This window comes from Pan paniscus, chromosome 17, assembly GCF_029289425.2.
Source record: "Pan paniscus chromosome 17, NHGRI_mPanPan1-v2.0_pri, whole genome shotgun sequence".
Classification (NCBI taxonomy): Eukaryota; Metazoa; Chordata; class Mammalia; order Primates; family Hominidae; genus Pan; species Pan paniscus.
Window position 1 is genome coordinate 64,688,105 of NC_073266.2, and position 25,533 is coordinate 64,713,637.

The 25,533-nt window shown below is 39.4% G+C and overlaps 1 protein-coding gene across 1 annotated transcript; it reads right to left on the reverse strand.

The window, feature by feature from the left end:
- Positions 1-2,293: 2,293 nt before the first annotated feature.
- Positions 2,294-23,651, reverse strand: IER3IP1 (immediate early response 3 interacting protein 1). The gene is made up of 3 exons (XM_003827198.5): positions 23,448-23,651; positions 4,697-4,798; positions 2,294-3,486 (listed from the first exon to the last, which is right to left on the reverse strand). The coding sequence occupies exons 1-3, from the start codon at positions 23,536-23,538 to the stop codon at positions 3,431-3,433; spliced, it is 249 nt and encodes an 82-aa protein (XP_003827246.1). The 5' UTR covers positions 23,539-23,651; the 3' UTR covers positions 2,294-3,430.
- Positions 23,652-25,533: the final 1,882 nt, after the last annotated feature.

Below are 25,533 nucleotides of genomic sequence, written 5' to 3' on the forward strand. Positions count from 1 at the left end.
GATTACAGGCATAAGCCACCATGCCCAGCCTCAAAATGTTACATTGGTAATAACTTAGAAACTAATAAATCAATGAGAAAGTGATTTGCTTCATAAGAAACATTTTACTTAAGGAGAACATCTCTTTGGTTGAAGCACATCTAGATACAAACATTAGTGATCTGGAAAAGATATATATATATATCTGGACCAGACTTCTGTTCTGAAGGTTATTGACCAATTTTACAGATAGGACAACCAAAAACTACTGAGGTCTTAGGAAGTTTATTTGCTTTCAGTCACATGGTAAAAGGTTTGCTTGATATATTAGAAATATCTTGCCTCCTAGTCTTTTTACTAGTCAAATATCTTGCTTTCTCTTGTCATTTCACCAGTAATACACATCTAACACATATAGAACACAGATTGTCTACTCTTATTGTATCTAAAGCAAGGATTTTGATGGGGAGAGGAAGGTGGGGGAACTCATTTAGCTTTTTATTTCAATAGCTTTAGGGGTACAAGTGGTTTCTGGTTACATGGATGAATTGTATAGTGGTGTAAAGTCTGAAATTTTAGTGCACCCATCACTGGACTACTGTACATTGTACTCAGTATGTAGCTTCTGTTTCCCTCACCCCCTCCCACCCTCCCTAAAGCAGGGATTTTATTTTTTTATATTTTTACTTTAACTTTTAGTTTTAGGGGTACAAGTTTGTTAAATAGGTAAACTTGTGTCACGGGGGTTTGGCACAGATTATTTCATTATCCAGGTGCTAAGCCTAGTACCCAGTAGTTATTTTTCTGGCACTTTCCCACCCTCCACCCTCAAATAGCCCCCAGTGTCTGTTGTCCCCCTCCTTATGTCCATGAGGTCTTATCATTTAGCTCCCACTTATAAGTAATAACATGTGGTATTTGGTTTTCTGTTCCTACATTAGTTTGTTAAGGATGATGGCTTCCAGCTCCATCCATGTTCCCACAGAAGGTATTATCTAATTAATTTTTATGGCTAAAGCAGGGATTTTTATAAGATACTTTTTAGCTATATTTTTGAAAATTTAGGGTTTTATGGAAATGCCTTGGGAAGCCTGACAAGAGTGCAGTGGAGGCTGAATAGTGAGCCTTTGAATCCCAGCCCTACTTCAACTAAAAACAAATAAATGGACCTACTCTCATCTGGTTTAGATACGGGAATGTTACAGTTCTGTGTCAGAATTCCTTTGAAAATCTGGTTCTGTTGTTAACTATACAAGTTTGAAAACCACTGTACTTGATTAGCGATGAATTTGGTTAATATCTACAGACTAGAGCCAAGAACCTTCGCACAGTTCAGAGACATGCAAACACAGGGCCAGAATACATAAGGACTATAAACATCATCGGTATTTGGAGTCCAGAATCATCACAAATTGTTAATCCTGATAATAGATAAAGGGGAGGACATGGGCAGGCCAACAGGCACTTAAGTTACTGTCTACTAAAATAACACACTCTGTTTACTGAATCACAGCTGCTCTGGGGAAACCAGGGCTGACCAGTGAAAGCTTACAGACCCCTCTTCAGCCACAAACTGGAATTATGAAGTGGCCTCCAGGTATGACATATTTTGATGTTCAGTTCAGTGCTTCACTTTCCTCAGAACTACTTGGCTACAGAATACTTTGATACTGGCCCTTCTGTGACTGCTCCCTGATGGAATATTTGGACAAAATCCCAACACTGAATTAAGATGAAGGTATGCTGTAATGTCTTATATGAAAAATAACATCAGATCAAGGTCTCTCTTTTCTTTCATTTTAAAAAATTTTGTACTGCTCATACCATATGGGGAAATGGGCCTGCCCTCAAGTAACTGCTTCTTTTGAATCTTTTCAGTAGCTCAAACTTGAACTCAGGCATCAGTTCTTTGTAAGGCTAAAAGAACACGGCCTCTAAGTACCAAATTAGTCATTCACATGAGCCAAGTAATCAACTAAGAATCCTTGGTACTTTCCTTGGACTAGCTGCAAGCCTACAGTCCAAAGATCATTGATCTCTAACTCAGGAAAGGCCAAAAGGTACTTAATACCTGCTCCATAGTTTTAGAAGTAACTTAAGTCATGAAATAAAAGGTGCTCGTGAGTCTTCTGGATGTATGTCAGCAATTCAGTTAATTCACTGAAGAAAAAAAAATACATGTAAATATTTACTTTCATTAACTCTATACTCGGCAATTTTACAGCAAAGAACATATAATAAGAGGTGTTCACCCAAAATGGAGATTAATGCAGTTAACACTGACAGGTTTATACTAAGGTACAAAAACAAGTGCTTGACTTAGAAATTTAACTTTATTTACAAATGTTCTCCTATAAACAAAGATGCCATTCTACACCTTTAAAATATTGTAACTGATAATTTCCATAAAAACCATTTACATAGTTTCAACCTTTCTGCATAAAATTGTATTATGAGATAGGCAAACAATCTCACAAGATGGTCTGAGACATAAAAACAAAAGACAACCTATCCAGCATCAATGTCCTATTGACAAACTCAATGAAGAATTAAGAATCACACTCCACAGTGTGCTGCTCCACCAAGAAATAGAAATGTAATGATTTTTTGAAAGGTAAATGCTTCACAATAAACAGTCTTCTTGGGTAGTACAGTGTAATTGTGATTGTTTAGGACTGCTCTTGTGGGCTAATATTTACGCTGTTGTTTTTTTTAAATCATCATTGTAAAAAGGGCAGACTTATAGATTTTTCTGACAATGAAAATCTGTAGACACTGGTCTGGTCTCATCATTCAGGCAAATTAATAAAATAACAAGTGCATGGAAAGAATGTTAAACAAAAACATAATCATCATGTGACTGACAGAATTCTCCCTGAAATCAGAGAATATTAATACTCAATAGTATGTATAAATTTGAATTTATAGCTGAGACAATAGACAAAATAATTAACCAAGGAGCTTAAAATAAAATTATTCAAATTACCTATTTATCATTTTATGTGCAGTAATTACTTTTTTAAAATCCTTTTAATTTTATCTAGGGATAACCACTCACATCATGGCTAAGTTGCAAGGAACTTCAAAACTTTGAAAAAGAATTTCATCCCTGAGAAGTGAGAGATAGAAAAATATCTAAAAAAAGAGAAGCAACAGTCTTGCACCCTTTTAACAATCTCACCACAGCATGAACTACTATTAACACTGAGCAATCAGATATTCCAGTCCTGGAGAGTTACTGCCTTTCATGATCTGATCTTTTGTAATGAAACTACAAGTGCAACATTAAAAAAAAAAAAACAGATAAATAGAAACCCTGGTTTTATTTTCAGCTTTACATTTTTGACAAGTGCAAGGTCAGCCAGCTAAGATATAAATATTCCAATAATGACCGAAGTAATAACTTCTACTGGCATGTCCTCTTCTGAGTCTCCATTTTCTCCACTGATATTCATCCAAATAATAAAAGTAACACAATTGCAATTGAGTTTACTATTATCAATGGCACTGTAAAGAGAAAAAAAAAAGTTTGTTACTATAAAGAAAAAACAGAGAAAAAAACCAGAAAATAATAATTAGCCTCCAGGAACAATAGAAATATCTAACAATATGTCATCATAATCATGTTGTAAATAGTTATAAGAAAGAAACATTCTAAAATACATTGGATCATGAGATCCAAAACTTATTTTCAAGAGAACTTGTATAACTGGGAGTAAGGGTTGCACTGGAACAGCTAGATCAATGTGAAACATCTGTGGATAGTCCCGGTGCAACCCCAAGAACATGAGTGCATTGGAGCCTGGCAGAAGTAGACCCACAGGGTTGCCACTGACACTTGATATTAGAAATATAGTGCATAGAAGATTCTGTAGTGTCATTTTACTACATTAAAAATGAACTTATTTAACATTGTATCCAAGGTTGTGAGTAAAGGGAGAAGAGGTCCTAATTATAATGGTTTTAAATAAAAGATTTTTGAACTCTTTTTTTCTTGAATTGCTCAAAAATATTTTCCAATAGAATGACAGATACGAATAGAGATATTTTTCTTTTTTCTTTTCTGTTTTTTTTTTTTTTTTTTTTTTTTTTTGAGACAGAGTTTTGCTCTGTCTCCCATGCTGGAGTGCAGTGGCGTGGCACAATCCCAGCTCACTGCACCCTCCACCTCCCGGGTTCAAGCCATCCTCCTGCCTCAGCCTCCCAAATAGCTAGGATTACAGGTATGCACCACTGGCTAATTTTGTATTTTTAGTACAGACGGGGTTTCACCCATGTTGGCCAGGCTGGTCTCAAACTCCTGACCTCAGGTGATCTGCCTGCCTTGGCCTCTCAAAGTGTTGGGATTACAGGAGTAAACCAACACACCCAGCTTTCTCTTGGAAACCTCCCAATACTGTATGTGATTTTACAACTTGGAAACAACAGTTTCCAAAAGGCAAGAATATAATTTTGTCTTTTAGCTCTGACAGGTAACACACAAACAGATTATATATATTATACTACGCATTCTATTTGTACCAACTGGCTTAGATAGAAGTAAGAAGCAAACTAAGAAAAAAAAAAACAAAACCCAGTAACTTTCAAGCAGCAAAGCCATGTTAAAGAGAAAAAAATTCCCACTACAAATGGCATATATGGTATTCACACTCAGAAGCCTTGCTACTTAAACCACAACATTAAAACTTAAGAATGCTCTATTAGCTTTTCTTCTTACCTCTCATCACGGTTCTTACAGATCGAATAAGGTTCATTAGCTGTGATTTAATTCCCGGCTCTTCTCCAAATCCACCAATTCCCTGGTCTGTTCCCCAGCCAACTGTATAATGTAAAGATTAGCTGTGTTAAAAGTTATTACACACTTGCCTTCCTCCCTCACTAGTCATCTTCTAAAAGATCAGTTTGAGACCTTGTTAAAGACAAAGTAGAAAGTCATATGACTTTTAAGAAAAGTTAAAACAATAATGAGTTAAATATTTGTTTTCTTTTTAACTTTTGATAGCAGCAACACCCTCATTTCACTACATTTACACTGATTTTATAAAACAAACTACAATCTAAATTATTCCATGGCATTTAATTTAGTGAAGATGATCTTTGTAACTGTTTTTTTCCTCCTTTTTTTAAAATATCATACAAAATACTTCTCAAGTCACAACTAAAAACCAAAGCATACTGTCAAGCTATATAATTATTATAATTAGCTCAATTCAGAATTTATAAAATCCATCACAATCATTAGTATAAAAATGCTGTAGCTGAGAATCACTGTCTACATTACTTGGGGAAACTTTTAAAGTAAACCTGGTAAAGTGGGAGTCAATCATAATACCAAAATACACAAATCTTTTCAAACACCAGGATACCAAATCTTGAAAATCCAAAAAGATCAAAATCCTGAAGTCTAAAATCCCCAAAATGACAAGAAATATCAAAATCTCAAAAATGTAATTCTAGGAAGAATACTTTTTTAGATTCTTTTTTAAAAATTACCATAATATAGAGACAGGGTCTCACTTTGCTGCCTGGGCTAATCTCAAGTGATCCTCCACCTCAGCCTCCCAAAGTGCTGGGATTACAAGTACAAGCCACTGCATTTGGCCTAAGTATTTCTTTCTTTTTTTTTAAATTGAGACAAGGTTTCACTCTGTCACCCTGCTGGAGCTGCCCAGGCTGGAGTGCAGTGGTGTAATCACGGCTTACTACAGCCTCAACCTCCCCAAGTTCAGGTGATCCTCCCACCTCGGCCTCCCAAGTAGCTGGGACTATAGGCGCCCGCCACCACACCCGGCTAATTTTTGTATTTTTAGTACAGATGGGGTTTCGTCATGTTACCCAGGCTGGTCTTGAACTCCTGGGCTCAAGCGATCGACCCACTTTGGCCTCCCGGATTACAGGCATGAGTCACCGCACCTAACCCTCATTTACGTTTTTAAAAGGGGAGTTATCTTTTAAAGAATTTGGGGGCTGGGCATGGTGACTCACGCCTATAATTCCAGCACTTTGGGAGGCCAAGGCTGGTGGATCGCCTGAGCCCAGGAGTTCGAGACCAGCCTGGGTAACATGACGAAACCCTGTCTCTACTAAAAATACAAAAATTAGCCAGGTGTGATGGCGTGCGCCTGTAGTCCCAGCTACTCGGGAGGCTGAGGTGAGAGGATCACCTGAACCTGGGGGAGGTTAAGGCTGCAGTGAGCCATGATCATGCTACTGCACTCCAGCCTGGGCAACAGAGACCCTGTCTCAATTTAAAAAAATTTTTTAAAGAGGCAAATGTGTCATTTGAGAAACATAAAAACACAACAGAACACTTCAAAGGCCACTTTACACAAAAAAATAGGCAATGACAGCATATATATATTTTTGCAGCACTAAGGTATGCTAATGACAGTCACACAGGTATAACAGCCATGAGCAGGTGAACCATATTCACAAAGAGGTCAAAAAGGAAATGTATAAACACATTATCACTATGGTTAGTAAGTGTGCTCACCTAGCTTTATCTAACTGTGGTCATCTGAAGTACTGTGACAAACAACCTAAGTCTTTTGACAGATCAAAAACTACAGTAGGTCACCATTGCATATGCAATTGCCCAAAGAGCCAAGATAACAAGAAATTTTATTTTTCACTAATGCAGACAGATATAAAGAACCTTTCTTTATTTACTGAGGAAGTTCCAACGTTTTTACACGCATGCACAATGCCTAAACACAAAGTCAACACTGTGGTAATGTACTTTTGCAGTCAAATTTGCAAAGAATGCATAAAACAAATTAGAACTCTCAAAAGTCTCTACACAGTTTATACCTCCAGTATTGCAAATGATGTAAAGATGAAATACATAGCATTGGGAATTGTAAAAAATCATGCTGACAATTGAAAATAGTGAAAACAACTGAAAAAGAAAAAGAAGAAAGCTGAAAAAAATCAACATGTGATAATGTGTTATTACAGGGAGAGATTATGGGCAATTGCATGGAGATATTCCTTAAGAGCTGGTTGGCTTTCTCCATCATTAACTATAGTTTGATGTCCTGCGTCACAATGAATAGCTGCTTTTTTTTTTCTTTTAGGACATGGCTCTCCTCAGACAAAATGTTCACGTTCATTTTCTAGGTGGCACTTGCTCTTTTTGAAATTCTTCTATGGTTTGATATACATCAACATGAGCTTTCCCTATTAAAAGTTCCCATCCTTGGCCGGGCGCGGTGGCTCACACCTATAATCCCAGCACTTTGGGAGGCCAAGGTGGGCGGATCACCTGAGGTCGGGAGTTCGAGACCAGCCTGACCAACATGGAGAAACCCCGTCTCTACTAAAAATACAAAATTAGCTGGGCATGGTGGCGCATGCCTGTAATCCCAGATACTCAGGAGGCCGAGGCAGGAGAATTGCTTGAACCCGGGAGGTGGAGGTTGTGGTAAGCTGAGACCGTGCCATTGCACTCCAGCCTGGGCAACAAGGGCAAAACTCCGTCTCAAAAAAAAAAAAAAAAAAAGTTCCCATCCTCTGTGCCATGCTTCTGTGTTGTTTTGGGTACCCAGAAATACATTCCACATCCACTTATATAGAGACCACAAATTTGGTGGAAACAACACTGGTGATCAAACAGCAATACTGCTGCATCACTGTCTTCTTACCCTACTATGCACATAATTATTTTTGAACCAGTCAGTAACTTCGCTGGCTTCTTCAGGCAAATGCGGGTTCAATTCACTGAAAGTTCCTGGAATGCCATCGGCTGGAAGGAATGCTAACGCAGGCAAATGACACATTTTTAAACTGAAGTTTTCACCACTGCAGCATCTGGTAGGCAATCCACTCACCTGAATTTCCCACCAAATGCAAATAAAGACAAGAACATGGTAATAGTTCCGCCTAACATGATGCACCTAACATGATATAACTATCCTGTTTATACCCAAAAACACACTAATCCCTTCCCAAAATTCAGCTTTCAAGATTTCAACATTCAGGATTTTAATCTTTTGGGGTTCAAAACATTAGGAATTATGGCATCCAGGACTTTTGAGATTATGATCCAAACCTGTAATAGCTTGGTTAGGCTTCCAAAACATGCTCTAGCCTGCCAGGAGGACATATCTTTTTTCCCCTTTTTCCTTGATCATTCCTCTTCATTTATTAATTTTGAGTTGAGGAATTTAGCCCACTACCCCTCTTATTCTCTGTGAGTCTTTTACATTCTTTTGTTATTCTCCTATGATACTACAAATCATTATTTCTTCACCCTTACGCATTAATTCTTTTTCTATTGTGTGACACATTCTTCTGAAGACTTACATGTCCTCATTTCAGGTCCACTTTTTCCTATCTCGTATGACTACAGGGCTTAATTAATTCCTGACATGCTAACCCTTAAACTTGAAGAGAACAGTTTTTTAAAATAGATATACCTGAAAGACTCAAATATCAGGAAATAAGACTTCCCTTTTAATCAACTTTTATTTGGTTGAAATAAAATGCTAAATAATGGTTGTTTGCTTTTTTGTCACTGAGATATGCTGTGGTATAAAACTAATTTAAAATTCAAGTTTACAACAGGGCTGTTGTTGACTCCTACTCACTCTTCACAGAACCTAGCTCAGGTTCTGCTTATAGCGCTTCCAGTCCACAGGGGTTTCGTTCTTTTTTGAATTCCCATAGTACAACTACCATCACAGTTGTCACTATCGCAGCCTTTGCTATCTCTTGCAAGACTCTTTCAATAGATAACCTTGTAATCTTGATGTCTCAACCCTTTGAGTTTTCTCCCTTAAAGGGTTAGATCTTGCTACCTCAATTCCCATTGCCTACTGAATAAGGACCAAACTCCTTAAATTGACATTCTAGTTTTATATCCTACCACACCCTTCCAAGTATTCCTATTTGCAGTCAGTTACTCCAGCAGTCCCCAACCTTTGTGGCACCAGGGACTGGTTTCATGGAAGACAATTTTTCCACAGACAGGTTGGGGGGTGGTGGTGGTTTCAGGATGATTCCAGTGCATTACATTTACTGTGTACTTTATTTCTATTATTATTACATTGTAATAGATACTGTAATAATTATACAACTCACCATAATGTAGAATCAGTGAGAGCCCTAAGTTTGTTTTCCTGCAACTAGATGGCCCCAACTGGGGATGATGGGAGACAGTGATAGATCATCAGGCATTAGATTCTTACAAGGAGTACACAACCTAGATCCCTAGCATGCACAGTTCACAACAGGGTTCATGTTCCTATGAGAATCTAATGCCATCACTGACCTAACAAGAGGCAGAGCTCAGGAACTAATGTGGGCCATGGGGAGTGGCTGTAAATACAGATGATACTTAGTTCACTCACCTGCCACTCACCTCCTGCTGGGTGGCCCAGTTCCTAATAGGTCCGTGAGAGTAATTTAGGGGTCCCCAACCCCCAGGCCACAGACCTATTAGGAAAATTACTCTGGAAATTGGCCAGTTGTCGGAAGAAAGACTTCCTCCCAATACTGACATTTGGGGGCCTCACCTCAATGAAATAGCCAATTTCTTCATTCACTTAACACTGAGACACCAGTAAACAAGCCCTGACTACACACATGGAACTTCCAAAGAGCTTCTCAGTCCCTTACAATTAAACAAATAGTCAAGAAAGAACAATTCTTAATATGGAAAGACATATCAAACAGAAATGGAGACTCTAAGGAAGAGAAGATGCAAGAAGTAGAAAAATGCATTTTTTAAATGAACATCCTTAGATACAAGCCATTGTAGCTATGAAACAAAAACAGAATACCCTAAGAACAGATCCCATCCAGGGATCAAGCAGCTCTTGCTACATTAGGATTAAAAGTTCAAAAACAGGGGTTGAAAGATGAAATTAAGAACACCTACCAAACACAATTGAAGAAAAAAGAAAATTGGAGTATAAATCTGTCAAAATAATCAGTTCCAAAAAGAAAGAAAAAAAAAAGAAGCAATTATTGAAGAAATAATAAGTGAAAAGATCCCCAAATGAAGGACATGAGCCTTTTTAGCCAAAAGGGTCCAATCAGAAAACAGCCCAATGAATGAGAAAATTAAAAGGTACAATGTCTTCAAAACTCTGCAGAAAAATTAGTTTCAATCTAGAATGCTATATCTAAATCACAAATCAACTATAATAAAAGTCATTTTTTTTTTACCATTCAGCTATGAGCAATATTCATAGTGATAATAATGTAAATATGGAATGCTGATATAACCAATAATTGGTTGGAGAAGGGAGAGTTGGAGAAGTATGTGTACAGTAATCCCCCCTTATCTATGGGGCATATACTCCAAGATCCCCAGGGGATGCCTGAAACCATAGATAGTACCAAACCCTATATATACTATATATATTTTTCCTATATATGCACACCTTTGGTAAAGTTTAATTTATAAATTAGACATAGTAAGAGATTAATAACAGTAACTAATAATAAAATAGAGTAATTATAACAATAAGCCAACATCACTGCTCTTACACTTTAGGGTCATTATTAAGTAAAATAAGGGTTAAACATAAGCACTGCGATATTACAACATTTACTCTGATAACCAAGACAACTGCTAAGTGACTAACAGCTAGCTGAGGCAGGCAGCATACATAGCACGGAGATGCTGGACAAATGAGTAATTCATGTCCCAGGTGGAATGGAATAGGACGGTGCAAGACTTCATCATGCTACTCATAACAGCCCACAATTTAAAGTGTATAAATTACTTATTTCTGGAATTTCCCATTTCAGTATTTTCAGACTGTGACTGACTGCATGTAACTGAAACTGTGGAAAGCGAAACTGTGAAATAAGGGAGGACTAGTATACTTGTGCTCGCTCAAGCCTGAGTGTGCTGCTGGTGGTATAATTGTGTGAAACCCTTCCATAGCATAAGTCAATAGTTTGCTTCTAAGGAATGGGGCTCAGGTCGAGGAGGAATGAGGCAAATGGCTTCTATCTTTCTTTATAAACTGATGAGCTTTTTGACTTTGAAAACCATACACATATTACTTTGATAAAAGTAAAAACAAAATTTAAAAAGAAAGCCCTCTGCAATTAGGTCTTCCTCCCCACAACATGAATATCCTGAGGGTAGGATGAGTTCTGTGGCATCATGTTATTTAAAATTATGTTTTAAAACCACCTTTACATGGTATTGATAGTTTCATTTTCTTTACTTGTTTTAAAATGTATCATTGGTAAAATTATCAATCCTTTCCATCCACAGCCACAATTTCGCATATGGTAAAAAGGATTTGTCTTAAGTACTATATGGATTATGCACTCAATTTTTATTGGAAACCATACTTCCCAGCAATCTTTTTTTCTTTTAGATCTGTTCCAAAAAATTGCTTAAACATATTTTTTCACATGTGAGATGAGTGACTCCCAGAAAAAAAAAAATTGCTCTTCAACAAAACAAGATAAAACTCTACAATACCGGAATTAACATAATTTAAGCATCACCACTGAAGTAATTTAAACATATAGTAAGTTAGTTAACTGCAGCCCAGTCTCTATTCTTATGCCACCAGAATGAAAAAAAAAATGGATGGAGAATTTTTGGATGGAGAGAGTAAATCATTAGTCTAGATATTCCACATACAAATAAAAATGTGACAAGTAAAAGATCAGGGGCCAGGGATTATCTTTTACTAAAACAAATAGTTTACCCTCCAACTGCTATATAGGGAGTCTCAGTTGTTTTTCTCAGGAACCTAGCCAAAGCTTTAAGAAGCATTGCTGTTTTTCGTTTTTTTTTTTTCTTTTTAAGAGAAAGATTTGGCCGGGTGTGGTGGTTCACACCTACAATTCCAGCACTTTGGGAAGTTGAGGTGGGAAGATTGCTTGAGCCCAGGAGTTCGAGACCAGCCTGACAAAAAGTTAAAAAGTTAGCCGGGTGTGGTGTTATGCTCCTGTAGTCCCAGCTACTCAGGAGGCTGAGGTGGGAGCACTGCTTGAGCCTGGAAGGCCAAAGCTGCAGTGAGCTGTGATCATGCTACTGCACTCCAGCCTGGGTGCCAGAGACCCTCTTTCCAAAAAAAAAAAAAAAAAAGAGAGATTTAATTCTCTGGCTTTCTTGTCACTTCCACAGCTAGAGGGCCTGGCAGAGAATAAATGACAAGACCAGTCAGCAGTACTTGCTGCCTTAATTTCAGAAATAAAGTTGAATAGAAAAAGTTACTGACTGCAACCACCAAACACGTTCTTCTGTTGTCCAGACTTCAAAAAGTCACATACAAAATGGCAATCCATCCAGGCTCAGCCAAAAACGCTCGACACACATATTTTGAAGAAAAAGTACTAGTAACAGTTTTGAGAGCTTGCTGACCCTGAGCAGATCTCAGCCTCTCTGAGATCAATTTCCATATCTGTAAAAGAAAATGAAAGTGATTTTGTCAATGTTACCAAGTTTACATGTGATCAAATGCTATCATAAACATGAAAGAGCCTAATAAACTACACAAAGAACTCTGCTAATGTAAGTTTTTAAAAAGTACCTTTATCAAAAAGATCAATGGTGGCCAGGTGTGATGGCTCACGCCTGTAATCTCAGCACTTCGGGAGGCCAAGGCGGGCAGATCACTTGAGGCCAGAAGTTCAAGACCAGCCTGGCCAACATGGCAAAAAACCACCTCTACTAAAACTACTAAAATTATCTGGGTGTGGTAGCATGTGCCTGTAATCTCAGCTACGTGGGAGGCTGAGGCATGAGAATCGCTTGAACCCAGGAGATGGAGGTTGCAGTGAGCTGAGATAGTGCCACTGCACTCCAGCCTGGGTGACAGAACAAGACTCTGTCTCAAAAAAAAAAAAAAAGATACATGCAGAAGTAAATTATCTGGTATACTGCTTTTTCTTAGTTCTATATTATTTCCATTTAATCCCTGATAAAATTCAACAAAAGCTTTTTAAAATTCAACAATAGCTCACTCACTATTTTAAAATCTAAAATAATATATTGGTCTAGAGCCATCATTTATTAATAAACCCTAAATCAAGTAATAGTGTGTGGTATGTTAACTGTTTGCTATGGCCTGAAGCCTGGCCATCTGCAAGCCAGAAAGAGGGCCCTCACCAGAACCAAGCCATGCCAGTACCCTGATCCTGGACTTCCAGGCTCCAGAACAGTGAGAAAATTGTTTAAGCTACCCAGTCTATAGTATTTTGTTATGGCAGCCTGAGCTGACTAATACACTGATTTATGTGAGGGATGTTTCTATTGTGGTGTTCATAACATATACCTAGTACTGGATATGATAAATACTTGTCAAACTGGTACTGGATAAAGCAAACAAAAACTCTAGTAAGAACAATTTTTTGCAGGTATCAAAATCCACTTCACTATGTGGCATTTTTTTTTTCTTGCACTAAAAGGAAATTAACATCATTGTGGAAAACTGGAAGAAACCACATATTCCCTGTATCACTGTCAAAATATTGGCTAAATTATTTATAAGAATACACATATCCCTCATATCAGGAATTGCAAGAATATGATAATGATAAAGTTATTTAATTATTTAGAAAACATTCGTTGATTGACAGAACTGTAAAGATAAGAGGATCCTTCTCAGTCTACTGGCCTCGACAGAAAAGAAACTACAGTGATGCTATGACCCATGGAGATGGGTCACAGACAGTTTGTGGGAAAGGGCAATGCCAGAGGTAGGTCTTAACTGACAGGCTGAGGAGTTAACCACTTAAAGGGGTTAAGTCAAGGTCACTAATGAGAAAAGGCTCAGCAGTGGTAAAAATGGTACACAGGACAAATACTGGGGAAGGATAAAAGAGGAGGAGGAGGAGGAAGGGGCACCTTATGGTAGGCTTGTAAATCACATGAGAGTGTTGAAGTTTATATTGAAGGCTACAGATACTGAAGAACTGAAGAATTTCAAACCACTGAAGAACAAGCTCAGCTTCACCTGAGAGAAGCGAAACTGGAGGCAGGATGACCAGTAAGGAATTTGCTACAAAAATCTATGCTTGCTTATCTAAAAACCCAAATTAAAAACAAATAAAATACAAAAACCTAGGCAACAAGAAAGCACCTATATAAACAATATTTAGTAAGTATTTAAAATATTTTAAACTTCTATTTTAAAACATATTTAGATATTTTTAAACAACCTTATCCACTTAGACAAGCCAATGTAGTGTGTTCCCTTAATTTGGAGACCACATTCAAAACACATTCTCAGGCAAAATATTTCTAGGCTACCTCTGTAGAGAAGACAAAATGTGGAAGACAAAGTTCCAGACGGCAAAGTATTAATCTTTCTGGGCCATTCTAATAGTTTGTAGCAGTTTTTTTTTTTTTTCTGAGATGGAGTTTCACTCTGTCACCCAGGCTGGAGTCCAGTGGCGCAGTGTCAGCTCACTGCAACCTCTGCATCCTGGGCTCAAGCCATTCTCTTGCCTCAGCCTTTCAAGCAGCTGGGATTACAGGCAGAGTGTCACCACGCCCGGCTAATTTTTGTACTTGAGGAGAGACAGGGTTTCACCATGTTGGCCAGGCTGGTCTCGAACTCCTGACCTCAGATGATCTGCCCGCCTCAGCCTCCCAAAGGGCTGGGATTACAGGCATGAGCCAACGCACCCGGCCCCCTGTACCAGGAGTTTTTAATGTAAGGGCACAAATCTCAATCACCTGCACAAATTTTGGAAAATACACACTACTGAACTTCACTTTAAAAATCTGAATATAGATCTAGAGTAGGGCTTGGGCATTATATTTTTTAAATGCTCTTTTAATAATTCTGAAATATACTTTCAAGTGAGAATTACTGGTTTATTGGAACAATGGCTTTAAATATACAAAATTGAGACCATTCTACAAATTCTGAGATGCTACAGACATCATACAAATCTATGCTTTCCTAAATTAGCTGTGGAGATGGAATGGAATTACAGTATATTTTATATTACCCCAATCAATAATGTGAAGTTAACTGTCACTTATTATTCTCCAATTAGCTCATATAGTTTATTTAAATAAATTACATTCCTTGAAGGCAAGAACCAAGTATTTCTCTTATAAACCCAAAATGTCTGAAACAATGTTAGACACATTGCAGGTGTTCTAAAACATATCCCAGTTGTGCGTGGTGGCTTAAACCTGTAATCCCAGCACTTTAGGAAGCCGACGCGGGTGGATCACCTGAGGTCAGGAGTTCAAGACCAGCCTGGCCAACATGGTGAAACACAGTCTCTACTAAAAATACAAAAATGAGCCAGGCGTGGTGGCGGCAGCACCTGTAGTCCCAGCTACTCAGGAGGCTGAGGCAGAAGAATCACTTGAACCTGGGAGGCAGAGGTTGCAGTGAGCTGGGATCGTGCCACTGCACTCCAGCCTGGGTGACAGAGCAAGACTCCATCTCAGAAAAAAAAAAAAAAAAAAAAAAAAATTTTTAGCTAGGTGGTGGTGGGTTCCTGTAATCCCAGCTATTCCGCAGGCTGAGGCAGAATTGCTTGAACCTGGGAGGCAGAGGATGCAGTGAGCAGAGATCATGCCATTGCACTCCAGCCTGGGCCACAGTGCAAGACTCCATCCCCCCCCCCAAAAAAAAAGAAGACAAAAAAAATCCCTTAACTTTAAGTTTCACCTAAGGGTAGAATAATCAAAGACTTGTTATTAAACATAACTAACAAGATGAAATGAACATTATTCAGCCTGTAGCATTAGTGAGTATTAAAAGCTCATTAGATTTCAAAACCATGAAGGAAGATAGCACTATAGATTAGTTATGTCTATTTTTAAACTTTAGGTAAAGGAATTATCCAATATATATTCTTTTGTGCCTGTCTTTTGCTCAAATTGTGTCACAGTCATCCATATTGCTTTGTAGGACCACAGTTCATTCTTTTTCATTGTTATGCAGCATTCCATTATATGAATACAATTTAGTCATTCTACCATTTCTAATTTTCATTATGATTATGCTGCTATGAACATTCTCATACATGTCTTTTGGTGCACATATTTATGAGCATTTGTATAAGAGTGAAACTGTAGGACCATAGAAGATGTGTATGATGAGCTTTAGTTACTTCTGCCAAAAAGTTTTTCAAAGTGGTTGTGCCAATTTATACTTCCATCAGCAGAGTATGAGTTCACACTGTTCTATAACCTTATCAAAACTTCCTATTTTCAGGTAAGAATGTGTAATTCAAAAAACAAACAAAGACCCTCCAGCTTTCTGGATACCTTACAATTCATACATATAATTAAATGGTTTGAAGTACATTCAGAGTTGTACAACTATCACCACATTCAATTTTAGAGTATTTTTACCACCCCAAAAGAAACCCCGTACACATTGGCAACCACTTCCCACAACCTCAGGCCCTCCAGCACCAAGCAACCATTAATCTGCTTTCTGTCTATATAAAATTGCCTAACATAAAGAGTATCACATGCTATGTGGTCTTTCTTATAAACAGTATCATATGATATGTGGTCTTTTATGACTAGCTTCTTTCACTTAATATAATGATTTCAAGGTTCATCCATATTGTAGTGTGTAATAATACTTCATTACTTTTTTGCCAAATAGTATTCTACAGTATGGATATCTACAGTTTAGTCATCAGCTGATGGACATCTGGGTTGTTTCCATTTTTTGGCTTTTATGAATAATGCTATTTTGAACATTCCATGTTTGTTTTCAATACTCTTGGTATACCTAGGAGTAGAATCACTGTGTCATATAGTAACCATGTTTAACATTTTGAGGAACAGCCAGACTGTTTTCCGAAGTGGCTGAACCATTTTACATTCTCTTTAACAATATATGACAATTCCAATTTCTTCACCACCTCACCTATACTTGTTATTATTTAGTATTTTTAACTTTTTTATTTATTATATTTATTATTTTATTTATTAACTTTTTTATTATAGCCATCCTGGTTGGTGTGAAGTGGTATCTCATTATGGTTTCGGTTTGCACTTCTCTAATGATTAATAATGTTGACCATCTATTCATGTGCTTATTGATCATTTGCTTATGTTCTTTGGAAAAAAATTCTATTCAGTTCCTTTGTAAATGTTTTAATTGAGTTATTTATCTTTTATTATTTAGTTCAAATAGTTCTTTATATATTATGGATAGAAATCACTCATTAGATACCTGAGTTGTAAATATTTTATCACAGTCTGTGGTTGTCTTTTAAAGCATGAACTTTTTAAAATTTTGATGAAATCCAATTTATCTATTTTTTCTTTGGCACTTGTGCTTCTGGTATTGTATCTGAGATGGTTTTACCCAACCAAAAGTCACAGAGCTTTTTGTCTGTATGTTCTTCTAAGGGTTGTATAGCTTTTTATCTTACAGTTTGTAAGTCTATGATTATGAGTTAATTTTTGAAGATGGTGTGAGGTAGGAGTCCAATTTTACTTTTTTTTATATGGCTATTCAGTTATTATAGCACAATTTGTTGAAAAGGCTATTTGGCACCCTTATTGAAAATCAATTGATATAAATGTAAGGATTTTTTAATGGACTTTAAATTCTATTTCATTGATCTATGTCTACCCTTATGCCAGCACCATCCTGTTTTGATTATTGGACCTTTGCACTAAGTTTTAAAATTGGAAAGCACAACTCCTCCAATTTTGTTCTTCTCTTTCAAGATTGTCTTGACTATTCTGGATTCCTTGCATTTTCTCTAGGATCAACTCATCAGTTTCTTCAAAAAAGCTAACTGGGATTTTGATAGACACCACATTAAACCTATAAATCAATATTAAGTACTATCATCTTAATAATATTAAGTATTCTGATCTGTGAATATGGGAAGTCTTTATCTTTAAAAAGATCTTTAATCTTCTTTCTTTCAACAATGCCTTATAGTTCTCATAGCATGAAACTTGTACTGTTAAATTTATTCCTAAGTATTTCATCCTTAATACTGTAAATAAAATTATTTCCTTTATTTCATTTACAATTGTTCATTGTGCACAGAAAAACAAATGATTTTTATATAGTGTTCCTAAATCCTGCAATCTTATTAAACTCATTCATTTGTCCTAATACCCTTGTAGTGGACTCTTTAGGATTTTCTATATATACAAAATTATGTCATCTATAAACACAGTTTTATTTTTTCAACCTCATAATCTGGATGTCTTTTCTTTTTTCTTGTCTAACTGTCCTGGTTAGAATCCCCATTATGATGTTAAATAAAAATGGCAAGAGAGGACATCCTTGTCTTATTCCACATCAGGGAACGAATTTAGTGTTCCAGCATTAAGTATGATGTCAACTAGGGAATTTTCATACATGCTCCTTATCAGATTAAGAAAGTTCCCTCCAATTGTTAGTTTGTTGAGTATTTTTTTTAATCATGAAAGGGTACTGGATTTTTGTCAAATGCCTTTCTGCATTTTTTTGTGAAGACTGTATGATTTTTATTAATATCACTGATTACATAACTGATTTTCAAATGTTAAACCAACCCTGTACTCCCAAGATAAATCAAATCCCACTTGTTCATGGTATATAATCTCTTTTATAGGTTGCTAGATTTAGTCTGCCAGTATTTCGTTGAGAATTTTTGCAGCTATATTCAAAAGAGATATAGGTCGATAGTCTCTTTTCTTGTGATGTCGCTGTCTGGTTTTCATATTAGGTTAATACTGACATCATGGCATGAATTGAAAAGTGTCCTATCCCCTCCATCTTTTGGAAGAGTTTGTGAGAAATTGGTATTAAGTCTTCTTTAAATGTTTGGTAGAAAGCAATGCTGAAGGCTTGACTTCATGAGAAGTTTTTAAATTATTCATTATCTCTCTTTGTATGTTATAGGTCTATTCGGATTTCCCATTTACTTGAGTCTAGTCAGTCTAGCTAAAGACTTGTCAATTTTGTCAAGGAATCAGCTTTTGGTTTTGTTAATTCTAGTATTTTTCTACTATGTATTTCACATTAACTTTCACTGTAATCTTTATTACTTCCTTTTGCTTTTTTTTTTGTGGAGGCTGCGAGAGCAGGTTGTGGCTCAAATGACAGAGACTATTACTGTTCTGAGATTTAGCAGACTGACATTTCTCTTTTTTGGTCTTTTTTTTTTTGAGACAGGGTCTCACTGTGTCGCCCAGGCTGTAGGGTGGTGGTGGGATCTCAGCTCACTCCAACCTCCGCTTCCTGGGTTCAAGCCATTCTCCTGCCTCAGCCTCCCCAGTAGCTGGGTGCCACCACACCCAGCTAATTTTTTGTATTTTTAGTAGGTTTCTCCACGTTGGCCAGGCTGGTCTCGAACTCCTGACCTCAAGTGATCCGCCCACCTCGGCCTCCCAAAGTGCTGGGATTACAGGCATGAGCCACGGTGCTGGGCCTTCTGTTTTGGTCTTTCTTAGAAAACATTTTGTGTGTATGCCTCACTGATCATCCCCTCCTCCACTCTCTTCATAGTGCTGACTTGTTGAAGAGACAGGGCTAGTTTTCACTGTCACTGCTGAGATAGCTCAAGCTCTAAAAACAAAACCACCACCATAAAACACACCCCCATATCCCTTCAAGCTACCTTTTCTTCTTTTCCTCCAACTTAAAGATAACATTGGATAATATTACTGTCTCCATTTTATAACTTTCTACTCACTTCCCAATCCATTCCAAACTGGATTTTACCCACTGCTGTAATTGCTCTTATAAAATCACCAATGACCTCCACTACCCTGAATCAGGATTCTTTTCAGTCCTTAACTTACAGCAGTCCTCCCCCTTAATCTTGGAGATACACTTCAAGATTCCACAGTAGATGCCTGAAACAGAAGATAGTACCCAACTGTATATGTAGTGTATTTTTTTCAATCTGATAACCAAGTGACTAATAGGTGGGTAGCATATACAATGTGCATATGCTGGACAAAGGGAAGATTCATGTCCTCATGATACAGGATTCATCAGGCTACTCAGAACAGCTTGCAATTTAAAACATGAATTGCTTATTTCTGCAATTTTCCAATTAGTACTTTCAGATGGCAGGCTACAACAACTGAAAAGTGTGGAAAGACAAACCACAGATGAGGGGGGACTACTGTACTAAGCTACTCAGTAACATCCCACTGTTGTAGTATCTCTTCAAACACTTCCTGACTCTGGTGAAATCCCACTGTCTAGGTTTTTCCATCTCTCTGTTTTGCTCACTTGTCAAGTTCTCCTGTCAGTTCTTCCATCTCTACCTAAACAATAAATACTAGAGGAGATTCTAGGGCTGTCTGGGGCACCAATTCTTTTTGTACTCTACTGTTTTCTTTCATAATTTCATCTTCTCACATGACTTCATTTATTATCTATGCTTGACAAACTCAAATTTCAATCTCCGCCCTAATTCGTGCTGCTGTTCTAAGGACTTAAATGCAACTGGCTATTTTACATCTCCACTTGCGTATCTCATAGAAATCTCAAACTGAGCATGACTAAAATTTATTTCATTATATCTTCACCTTCTTACCTAGCACCATCACCCCAAATTTTCCTCCAATACTGTTTAACTCAGTAAAGGTATTACCCTTCACTCAGTGGCTTAACCCAGAGGGCCAAGAGATCTTTGACTTCATCCACTCTTATTCCCAAAGTCCAAGAGTAAATTCTGCCTTTTCTACCTTTTTTTCTTCCTTCGAGACATAGTCTTGCTCTGTCACCCAGGTTGGAGTGCAGTGGCGCGATCTCAGCTCAATGCAACCTCTGCTTCCCAGGCAAGTGACTCTCCTGCCTAAGCCTCCAGAGTAGCTGGGATTACAGGCGCCCGCCACCACACCCTGCTAATTTCTGTATTTTTAGTAGAGACAGGTTTCACCATGTTGTCCAGAGTGGTCTCAAACTCATGACCTCAAGTGATCTGCCCACCTTGGCCTCCTAAAGTGCTAGGCATGAGCCACCATGCCCAGCCTCTACTTTTAAAATATCTTTTGATCCACATAAAATTCCTAGGGCTGCCATAACAAAGCAGCACAAACTGGGTGGCTTAACAGAAATTTTTTCATAATTTTGGAGGCTAAAAGTCTGAAATCAAGGTGTAAGCAGGGTTGGTTCCTTCTGGGGGGCTCTGAGGGATAATCTCATCCATGCCTCTCTCTTAACATCCAGTAGTTGCTGGAAATCCTTGGTATACCTTGTCTTATATATGCATCACTCCAATCTCTGCCTCAGTTGTCACATGATCTTCTGCGTGTGCATCTGTGTGTCTCCAAATCTCTCTTTTCTTATAAGGGCACCAGTCATTAGCTCTAAAGCCCTCAATCTAACCCAGTATGATCTCATCTTAACTTGATTATATCTGCAAAGACTCTGTTTCCAAACAAGGTCACCTTCATAGGTATCAAGGGTTGGGACTTCAACACATCTTTTTGAGGGACACAATTCAACCCCCAACTTGATCCCTTCTACTTTTCTGGATAGCGGTGAACAGATGAACTCTGGAAGATGACATTTGAATCCTAGCTCCACCACTTTCTACTTTCTACCTGTGTGTTCTTAGAAAAGCCACCTACTCTCTTTGTGATTCTAGTTTTCCACTGGAAAACAGAAACTCTCTCATAGAGTTGCTGTGAAGGCTACACCAGTTAATACATGTAAGGCACTTGATACAGATCCTGTACGTAAGTGCTACGTTAAGTATTAGCTATTATTATTGTTGTCATACCCACTTGTGTCTACTTGCCCTATTTAGAATTGTTCTTCCTTGGGAGGCCGAGGTGGGCAGATCACGAGGTCAGGAGTTCGAGACCAGCCTGACCAACATGGTGAAACCCCGTTTCTACTACAAATACAAAAATTAGCCAGGCTTGGTGGTGCGTGCCTGTAATCCCAGCCATTCGGGAAGCTGAGGCAGGAGAATCGCTTGAACCTGGGAGGCGGAGGATGCAGTGAACCTAGATTGCGCCACTGCGCTCCAGCCGGGGGGACAGGGTGAGACTCCGTCTCAAAAAAAAAAAAAAAAAAAAAAAAAATGGGTCTTCCCACATCCACTGCTTTCCCTTCCAATCTTTCCTCCGTATTGTAGCCTGAAGGATCTTGCAAATAACACAAATCTGGTCATGTCGCTGTCTTAAGACCCTCTTCTCACCTGCCTCAGTTTTCACACCAGGTCTACACTGCTTAAAGCTCTCCTCACCCTTCCAGCTCCTCCCAACCCTTCACCTTCACCGAGTTAATGTTTACTCATGTATCAGATTTCAGGTTAGACACGCTTCCTCCAAGAAGCTTTCGCAGATACACAAGTTAGTATCTGCCCGTACTTCTCTTACATAATACTCTCTATACTTGTTATTGTCATTTGTTTAGTTTTTATTTAGATTAACTTCCATCAGAAGGGCAGAGTAGCTGCTGTAACTTCAGTTACTATAAATGGGCCTGGCACATACTTTGCACTCAATAAATATCTTCTGAAGTAAATGCAATGTATCAATCTTGCTCCTGGGTTTACGTTTCAGTGATTCAAACGGGCATACTTGGTACACAACGTGAGGTCCTGGAAGGTATAACTTGTGTTTTCATTTTTGAATTTCTAAATTCTAGCAGAGTTTTTGGCACACTCTATGCACCCAATAAGCTATCTGAATAAACTTTTCTTGGAACATGAGTGTCTGAATGTCCTGATAACTCCAACACGTTCCCTTCCTGTAATTCCTAAAGCCCAGGAACACTTATTGCCTTCCATCAGTTAGTGAATTACTGATGCTCCAAAATGAGTCACGCCTCCTTCCCCTCCACACCCAACTCGTTTTGTTTTGTTTGTTTTGTTTTGTTTAGACGGAGTCTCACTCTATTGCCCAGGCTGGAGTGCAATGGCGCAATCTCGGCTCACTGCAAACTCTGCCTCCCAGGTTTAAGTGATTCTCCTGCCTCAGCCTCCCGCCCGGCTAATTTTTGTATTTCCACCACCACGTCCGGCTAATCTTTGTATTTTTAGTAGAGACGGGGTTTTACCATGTTGGCCAGGCTGGTCCCAAACTCCTGACATCATGATCCGCCGGCCTCGGCCTGCCAAAGTGCTGGGATTACAGGCGTGAGCCACCGCGCCCGGCCCCACACCCCCAACTCTTAGCCCGAAACTCAGACCCCGGGTTTTCGACTATTAAAAGTAGTCACATGACCGCGACACTGCACTTCAGCCTGGGCAACAGAGCGAGACTCCCCCTCAAAAAAAAAAGTAGTCACAGAAAACTGAATTAAATTACTGACCTGAAGTAATCGCAAGCAGAGGCGTCCCTGACTGACTTCTGTATGCCTCCACCCCAACCCCCTGGGCTCTGCACAGCGGGTGTCTGTTGAATATTCTCCCGGCTGTTGAGCCCAAACCTGATGAGAGGAAAGGCTCGGCTTCCACTCCAAGCCGAGCCTTCCGCTGTTCTTCTGTCCCGGCCCTTGGTGTCCCCTCACGCGGCCCCATTAGGTTCCGCGCCCCCGGGGACTCCGCCGCCGCCCCAGCCCGCGCCCCGCGGTCCCACTCACTGTTCTTGAGGAATCGCTCCTCGTGCAGCACTGCGATGGCGTTGACGCAGAGCAGGGCTGCCTGCAGCAGTGAGTACAGGGTAAAGGCCATGGCCGTCCGAGGCCGCCCCGAAGTCCAAGCGATTTCTCTCCCGCCGCCGCCAGGGACGTGGCGCCACCACGGCCGGCGCCTTCCTACGGAAGCCGATGGGGCCCAAAACGAACTCTCTGGGAAGCCCCGCCCCCATCTGGCTAAGAACCGCCCCTCGCTGAAGACTGAAAGTCCCGCCGCTTGTCTAGACCGGTGATGTGCAATCAATGCTCTGGTGTGGCCAGTGCTGCAGGTGCAAAATACACACCGGATTTCACACGCTTGGAACTGGAACAAGGTGAAGAATATCCCAATAATTTTTTTTTTTTGAGATGGAGTCTGGCTCTGTCGCCCAAACTGGAGTGCAGTGGCACGATCTCGGCTCACTGCAAGCTCCGACTTCCCGGTTCACGCCATTCTCCTGCCTCAGCCTCCCAAGTAGCTGGGACTACAGGTGCCCGCCACCACGCCCGGCTAATTTTTTGTATTTTTAGTAGAGACGGGGTTTCACCGTGTTAGCCAGGATGGTCTCAATCTCCTGATCTCGTGATTCCCCCTTCCTCGGCCTCCCAATAATTTTTAAATGTTGATAACATGTCGAAATGAAAATATTTTGAGGCCGGGCGCAGTGGCTCACGCCTGTAATTCTAACACTTTGGGAAACCGAGGCGGGCAAATCACCTAAGGTCAAGAGTTCGAGACCAGTCTGGCCAACATGGCGAAACCCTGTCTCTACTGAAAATACAAAAATTAGCTGGGTGTGATGGTGGGTTCCTGTAATCCCAGCTACTCAGGAGGCTAAGAGAAGAGAATCACTTGAACCCGGGAGGCAGAGACTGCAGTGAGCCGAGATCCAGCCTGGGTGACAGAGCAAGAGGAAGGAAGGAAGGAAGGGAGGAAGGTTTCTTGTTTATTTTTAATTATTTTATTTAATGTGGTTATGAAGATACTGTAAATGACATGTGAGGCTTGCATTATATTTCTATTGCTCAGTACTGCACTTGATGCTCCCAGGAGATACAGGAGATACTAATATTCCCATTTCAGATTTCAGAATACTAAAACAAAATAACTGTTTTAAAATTACTCAGTGAGAAACATCCCCTCCTTGACCAAACTCCAACCAAGATCCTCTGAGCCTCTTCTTTCCCCCCCCAGGAACAGGGTCTTGCTCTGTTGCCAGGCTGGAGTGCAGTGGCACCATCATAGCTCAATGCAGCCTTCAGCTCCTGGCTCCAGCAGTCCTCCTGCCTTAGCCTCCTGCTTAGCTGTATGTGATGATTAAGACTCAGTGTCAACTTGATTGGATTGAAGGATGCAAAGTATTGATCCTGGGTGTGTCTGTGAGGGTGTTGCCAAAGGAGATTAACATTTGAGTCAGTGGGCTGGGAAAGACAGGTCCACTCTTAATCCAAGTGGGCACCATCTAATCAGCTGCTGGAGTGGCCAGGATATAAAGCAGGCAAAAAACCAATGAAAAGGGTATGCCAAGACCAGCTCGGTCGGGGAGACCCTAACCCAGCGGTGCTAGAGGAATTAAAGACACACAGAAATACAGAGGTGTGAAGTGGGAAATCAGGGGTCTTATAGCCTTCAGAGCTGAGATCCCCGAACAAAGATTTACCCACGTATTTATTAACAGCCAACCAGTCATTAGCATTGTTTCTATAGATGTTAAATTAACTAAAAGTATCCCTTATGGGAAATGAAGGGATGGGCCGAATTAATTGTAGCAGGAACACGCCCTTAAGACACAGATCTCTCAGGCTTTTGTTTGTGGCTTAAGAATGCCTTTAAGCAGTTTTCCGACCTGGGCAGGCCAGGTATTCCTTGCCCTCATTCCCGTAAACCCACAACCTTCCAGCTTGGGCGTTAGGGCCATTATGGACATGTTATAGTGCTGCAGAGATTTTATTTATGGCCAGTTTTGGGGCTAGTTTTTGGCCAGACTGTTGGGGGCTTTCTCCCAACAAGGGTAGACTGGCTTAGCCTCCCAGCCTACATCTTTCTCCCATG